The 7,500-nt window shown below is 40.5% G+C and overlaps 1 protein-coding gene across 1 annotated transcript in view; it reads left to right on the top strand.

Annotated features, from left to right (window-relative positions):
- The window catches only part of LOC147468787 (uncharacterized), a 38,484-nt gene that overhangs the window by 26,127 nt on the left and 4,857 nt on the right, over window positions 1–7,500 (top strand). Inside the window, exon 5 of the mRNA XM_086552361.1 lies at window positions 573–757. Within this exon, the coding sequence (XP_086408487.1) occupies window positions 573–757 (185 nt within the window). The remainder of the gene's footprint in view (window positions 1–572; window positions 758–7,500) is intronic.

Raw genomic sequence — 7,500 nt, forward strand, 5'->3', positions numbered from 1 at the left:
GGAAGAGCCGATAGGAGGAGATAGGCTGGAGAAGATTAGATGTAATTCCAGGTGCTAATCCTTTGACCAGAATAAATACATATGTTTTCATTCGTAGGGATGACTTGCCTCTAGTCATATATGTACTCGTTTGTATGTGTTATCATCATCAATATAAGTATGATTATTGTTATTGCTATTATTGTTATCAGTATTATTATCGCCATTATTGTTATTGTTGTTATCATCATCATAATCATGATTATTATCATTTCACTTTTATCGTTATCGTTATTATTATCATTATCATTTTTGTTATTATATTGTTATTATCATTTTGTTATTATCCACATTATCGTTTTTCTAATCATGCTAATTCTTATTCTTATTCTTATTATCATCATTATCACCATCACCATTGTTATCATCATAATCATTATCATCCTTATTATTAGCATAGTTATCATTATTATCATGACAATTGCTAGTATTAGTCCTTCTCCCCCCCCCTCTCCCATTCTCCTCTCCATCTCTCTTGCAATAATGAAAAAAAAAAAAAACTCCTTTTTCATCTCTTCCTCCTCCGCCTGCAGGTAATCAAGATGCTATTGCTCGTCATCATCCTGTTCATGGCATGTTGGGGTCCCAAGATCGTGTTCTTCGTGTTCTTGAAGAACGGCTTGGCTCAGACCTCCTTCAAGCCCCTTGTCTACAACGTGAGAGTGGCTTTGGGACTCCTGCCCTTCATTCACTCGTGTCTAAATCCCATTATATACAGGTGAGAGGGGTAGGGTCTTTTTGGTAGGTATTGTTTGTGTGCTTGTTTTTTTTTTTTTTTTTCTTTTTTTTTTACTGTTTGTGTGTGTTTTTTTGTGTGTGCTTGTGTGTGTGGGCTGTATGTATGTGTATAGATGTATATATATGTATATATATGTATATATATATACATATATACATATATACATACATATACATATACATACTCACACACACACACACACACACACACACACACACACACACACACACACACACACACACACATATATATATATATATATATATATATATATATGTGTGTGTGTGTGTGTGTGTGTGTGTGTGTGTGTGTGTTTGTGTGTGTGTTGGTGTGAGAGAGAGAAAGAGAGAGAGAGAGATATAGAGTGTGTGTGTGTGAGAATGTGAGAGAGAGAGAAAGAGAGAGAGAGAGATAGAGTGTGTGTGTGTGTGAGAATGTGTGTGTGTGTGTGAGAGAGAGAGAGAGAGAGAGAGAGAGAGAGAGAGAGAGAGAGAGAGAGAGAGAGAGAGAGAGAGTGTGTGTGTGTGTGTGTGTAAAGCAACACGGTATAAGAGTACCGTGTTGCTTTACCATTTTCCGCCTCGTGTACCTGCTTCTCTCCTTTCTCCTCAGGTCTGGAGATGAAATCCAGGTGGATTTCGAAACTGTAGTCTCATCTTCTAATGAATATGTTTTGTGTATAGTGGGTTTGTCTGCCATATCATTGTTATTATATATATATATATATATATATATATATATATATATATATGTATATATATATATATATATATATATGTGTGTGTGTGTGTGTGTGTGTGTGTGTGTGTGTGTGCGTGTGTGTGCGTGTGTGTGTATACTGATAAAGAGAGAGAAAGAAAAGGAGAAAGAGAGAAAGAAAGAGAGAAAGAAAGAGAGAAAGAGAAAGAGACGGAGACAGAAAGAAAGAGAGAGAAAGAGAAAGTGACGTAGACAGAAAGAAAGAGACGGAGATAGAAAGTGACGTAGACAGAAAGAGAGAGAGAGAAAGAGAAAGAGACGGAGACAGAAAGAAAGAGAGAGAAAGAGCAAGAGAGAGCGGGAGGGAGCAAGAGATCAAAGAGGTTCCACTCAATGCGTCCATTGAGCCAGGCCTTGCAGTTCTTCGCGCTCGACATCAACCAAATCTTCTTTTAATTTCTAAGAGACTGGACCTGAGTTCAGAAAGTGGGGGGGAGGGGGGGAGAAGGGATAAGAGAGGAGGGGGGGGGGGGAAGAAAGCACATTATTCAGTGTCGAAGGTTGGCTTCCATATATCCCTCTATTATTATTCGCTAGAAATTAAGGTCTCGGGGATATCAAGTGTTAGGTATATGGCTACGTGTGGCGGGATAAAAATAGATTAAAAAAAAAAAAGAAAAAATGTATATGCATAGTTACATTCACACACACACACATATGTACATACATATGTACACACACACACACACACATATGTACTCACGTACACACACACACACACACACACAGAAACACACACACACACACACACACACACACACACACACACACACACACACACACACACACACACACACACACACACACATATATATATATATATATATATATATATATATATATATATATATATATATATATATATATATATATATATATCCCGTAAATTCTATATTTGATGACACTTTATATACTAAAGTCTTATGCCCTATAGCTTATGCCACGTCTTATGACCATGAGATGCTTATCATCAGCATTCCCAGCCCAGTTTGCACATTAATGATAATTGCATGGACGTGAACTCACTTTGCCGAATGCACACAAACACTCACATTAATATGTATGTGTGAGAGAGATATAAAGAGAATGTGTGAAAGAAAGAATGAGAGAGAGACAAAGACAAAGACAAAGTCAGAGACAAAGACAAAACCAGAGACAAAGCCAAAGACAAAGCCAGAGACAAAGACAAAGACAAAGCCAAAGCCGGAGACAAAGCCAAAGACAAAGCCAGAGACAAAGCCAAAAACAAAGCCAGAGACAAAGCCAGAGACAAAGCCAAAGACAAAGCCAGAGACAAAGACAAAGCCAGAGACAAAGCCAGAGACAAAGACAAAGCCAGAGACAAAGCCAGAGACAAAGCCAGAGACAAAGCCAGAGACAAAGCCAGAGACAAAGCCAGAGACAAAGACAAAGCCAGAGACAAAGCCAGAGACAAAGCCAGAGACAAAGCCAGAGACAAAGACAAAGCCAGAGACAAAGCCAGAGACAAAGCCAGAGACAAAGACAAAGCCAGAGACAAAGCCAGAGACAAAGCCAGAGACAAAGACAAAGCCAGAGACAAAGCCAGAGACAAAGCCAGAGACAAAGCCAGAGACAAAGACAAAGCCAGAGACAAAGCCAGAGACAAAGCCAGAGACAAAGACAAAGCCAGAGACAAAGCCAGAGACAAAGACAAAGCCAGAGACAAAGCCAGAGACAAAGCCAAAGACAAAGCCAGAGACAAAGCCAGAGACAAAGCCAAAGACAAAGCCAGAGACAAAGCCAGAGACAAAGCCAGAGACAAAGCCAAAGACAAAGCCAGAGACAAAGCCAAAGACAAAGCCAGAGACAAAGCCAGAGACAAAGCCAGAGACAAAGCCAGAGACAAAGCCAGAGACAAAGCCAGAGACAAAGCCAGAGACAAAGCCAGAGACAAAGCCAGAGACAAAGCCAAAGACAAAGCCAGAGACAAAGCCAAAGACAAAGCCAAAGACAAAGCCAGAGACAAAGCCAAAGACAAAGCCAGAGACAATGACAAAACCAGAGACAAAGACAAAGCCAGAGACAAAGCCAGAGACAAAGCCAAAGACAAAGCCAGAGACAAAGCCAGAGACAAAGCCAGAGACAAAGCCAAAGACAAAGCCAGAGACAAAGCCAGAGACAAAGCCAAAGACAAAGCCAGAGACAAAGCCAGAGGCAAAGCCAAAGACAAAGCCAGAGACAAAGACAAAGCCAAAGACAAAGCCAAAGACAAAGCCAGAGACAAAGCCAAAACCAGACACAAAGACAAAGCCAGAGACAAAGACAAAGCCAGAGACAAAGCCAGAGACAAAGCCAGAGACAAAGACAAAGCCAGAGACAAAGCCAAAGACAAAGCCAGAGACAAAGACAAAGCCAGAGGCAAAGACAGAGACAAAGCCAAAGACAAAGCCAAAGACAAAGCCAGAGACAAAGACAAAGCCAGAGGCAAAGACAGAGACAAAGCCAAAGACAAAGCCAGAGACAAAGCCAGAGACAAAGCCAAAGACAAAGCCAGAGACAAAGCCAGAGACAAAGCCAAAGACAAAGCCAGAGACAAAGACAAAGCCAGAGACAAAGCCAAAGACAAAGCCAGAGACAAAGACAAAGACAAAGCCAGAGACAAAGCCAAAGACAAAGCCAGAGACAAAGACAAAGCCAGAGACAAAGCCAGAGACAAAGACAAAGACAAAGCCAGAGACAAAGCCAAAGACAAAGCCAGAGACAAAGCCAGAGACAAAGCCAGAGACAAAGACAAAGCCAAAACCAAAGACAAAGCCAGAGACAAAGCCAGAGACAAAGACAAAGCCAAAACCAAAGACAAAGCCAGAGACAAAGCCAGAGACAAAGACAAAGCCAAAACCAAAGACAAAGCCAGAGACAAAGCCAGAGACAAAGACAAAGCCAAAACCAAAGACAAAGCCAGAGACAAAGCCAGAGACAAAGACAAAGCCAAAACCAAAGACAAAGCCAGAGACAAAGCCAGAGACAAAGACAAAGCCAAAACCAAAGACAAAGCCAGAGACAAAGCCAGAGACAAAGACAAAGCCAAAACCAAAGACAAAGCCAGAGACAAAGCCAGAGACAAAGACAAAGCCAAAACCAAAGACAAAGCCACAAAGCCAGAGACAAAGCCAGAGACAAAGACAAAGCCAGAAACAAAGACAAAGCCAGAGACAAAGCCAGAAACCAAGCCACCCAAAACGGTTTTCACCTCGTCCATTCAGTACCTCACACCCCAATCTCACCCTCCCCAATCTCAGCCCCCCCTCCCAATCTCACCCCCCCCCCAATCTCACACCACAAGAGTACATCCCCAAACACCCCCTACATTCATCATTGCATTCTACGATCCCCAAGTGCCCTCGAAATCCTTCCCCAATAACCATGCGACAGTTTCCTTCGAGATCACGCCCAGACGGTCTCGAATATATCTTCAGGATTCTTCCTGTGATTTCTCCGAATTAATTTCCAAAGCAAGTAATCGCAGGAGATGATGAGAGAAATCCTTGGACGCGGCCGTGTCTCGCAGCAGAGCCTTAGGATTTCCATGCCCTACATCCCGTCTTTGAGCAAGATGCAAGGAGTTTGTTCAAGCGAGAGGAAGGTTGAAAGGGAAAGAATGAGAGAGAGAAAAAAAAACAGTAAGAGAGAGATATATATAGAGAGATAGATAGAGAAAGAGAGAGAGAGATAGAGGGAGAGAGAGAGAGAGAGAGAGAGAGAGAGAGAGAGAGAGAGAGAGAGAGAGAGAAAGATAGAGAGAAGGAGGGAGAGAAAGAGCTAGATAGATAGATAAAGAGAGAAAGAGAGAAAGAGAGAGAGAGAGAGAGAGAGAGAGAGAGAGAGAGAGAGAGAGAGAGAGAGAGAGAGAGAGAGAGAGAGAGAGAGAGAGAGAGAGAGAGAGAGAGAGAGAGAAAGAGATAGATAGACAGATAGATAGAGAAAGAGAGAGAGATAAAGAATAGGATAAAAAAAATAGAAGAGAAAAAGAGAAAGAGTGAGAGATAGAGATAGAGCCATTGAAAAAGCGAATGAGAAGGAAAGAGTAAGAGAGAGAAAGAGGGGGGGGGGGGGAGACAGATCGAAAACCATTTCTAACCATAAATTTCTCTAGATCTATGCGTTGCGCTTGCCTATAAATTCATGAATTTGGTTGTAGCTTTTGAAACATTTCAATTATTTCCACGGATAAAAATTTGATTTTCTTTTTCATTTCAGATTTCGTTTTTGATTTGAAACTCTGTTAATTGGCACTTTAAACTCGGCGAACATTCGGATATTGTGGTTTTGATGCAAATTTTAATTGCTAATAAGTGCACATTCCTGTCCATTGCATATCAACATCCGGTTCACTACACATGTACATCTGTTCTGCTTAGTGGTGTTGCAACACCAAAGAGAAATGGAACTCATGCCGAGTGTTTGTGCATGGTCAAAATATATGAATGGTGGTTTTTCTCTGTCTCTCCCATCCCTTTCTTTCTCTTTCTCTCTTTCTCTCCCCCTTTTTTTCTTTCTTCTTCTCTCTTTCCTTCTCTCTCTCTCTCTCTCTCTCTCTCTCTCTCTCTCTCTCTCTCTCTCTCTCTGTCTCCCTCCCTCTCTCTTTCTCGCTCTCTGGCCCTCCCCCCCCCTCTCTCTCTCTCTCTCGCTCTTTGTCTCCCCCCCCTCTCTCTCTCTTTCCCAGTGGGAAAAGAAATGGTGAGAAAGACGTATGTTCACCTGTCATGGTCTTTATTGGTGGTACAGATAAATACACTTACCGCTTCCCCTTCTTTGTCAGAAATCCTTTTGAAAAGAAAAAATACACACACACACACACACAGACACACACACACACTTATATTTCATCATAGCAATCATTCCTGCAATCACAGAAACTAAATCCACAGTCTAGCCTAAGTGGAGAATTCTTCGGATTTTCCCCTGACTTACACATTGATGTTTTTCTCCATCTTGCACTTCTTGCACTCAGCGTCCATCGCATGACATCTTGCAAAGATTATGGTGAAATCTGTATAATTCAATAACCTCTTAATGATACGCGTTGGAGCTAATTTGCATGGACTGAAGCATAGAAGATGCATATTTCAAAATTATTAGAGGATGAAATAACAGTCAACCTGAGTGGCATGATCTTATCTTCATGTCTTTGATCCCTTGACCCATTAATGCAACAGGATCTTCTCTGCAAGTTGATAGCAAGAAAAGGTTATTATAATCCGTAATAAATCATTCTCATTATCAACTTCATGTATAATTTTGAAAGTTGTTTCATATCTAGAAATGTTTGCTTGATATCACGATGCTTATATGATCATCAATAAAGACATCCCAATAAAATGCACTGCTTGATTACGGACGTCTGATGCCGAATATTAATCAGTGATCCAGTGATTAACTCATAGCATAGTAATATAACATTCGACAAATGTAGGCAGAATTCTAGTGATGGAATAGCAGTATTCCTGTTACTCAGTACTCAAACTATGGCCGACTTTGCCACATCATTTTCACTTCAACTTTGGCAACGATCCTCTTAAGCACAAATAAGACCTCGTTTGCCATCTTAACACCCGGGAAAAACAACCAAAAATTTCTTAAACCGAAGAACAAATTACCACTTGGCTTCGTGTGTCAACAGCGCGAACAGCTTGGTAAGTGGCAGACGATGAGAGCTTTCTATCCGCACTCCCTTTTGTAAATGGAGTTTGAAAAGCATAGGTGGCAGTTACACTCGAGATAGCTGAGACTTTTTTATTTATTTATTTATTTTTTTTATTATTATTATTATCATTATTTTTTACATTAAGCAAAATCCGTGGGGAAAAAAAAAACAATAAAAGAGGAAACACACACGCATGACATTATCTTACTTATAAATCTAATCAAAGATTGATTTGAATATTATGTTTGATTAGTTTACCAAAAAGACTAAAAAAATAGATCATATTAATATTCGCTTG

Source organism: Penaeus japonicus, unplaced genomic scaffold (assembly GCF_977035675.1).
Source record: "Penaeus japonicus unplaced genomic scaffold, GWHDUDI00000001_assembly GWHDUDI00000026, whole genome shotgun sequence".
In the NCBI taxonomy this organism is placed as follows: Eukaryota; Metazoa; Arthropoda; class Malacostraca; order Decapoda; family Penaeidae; genus Penaeus; species Penaeus japonicus.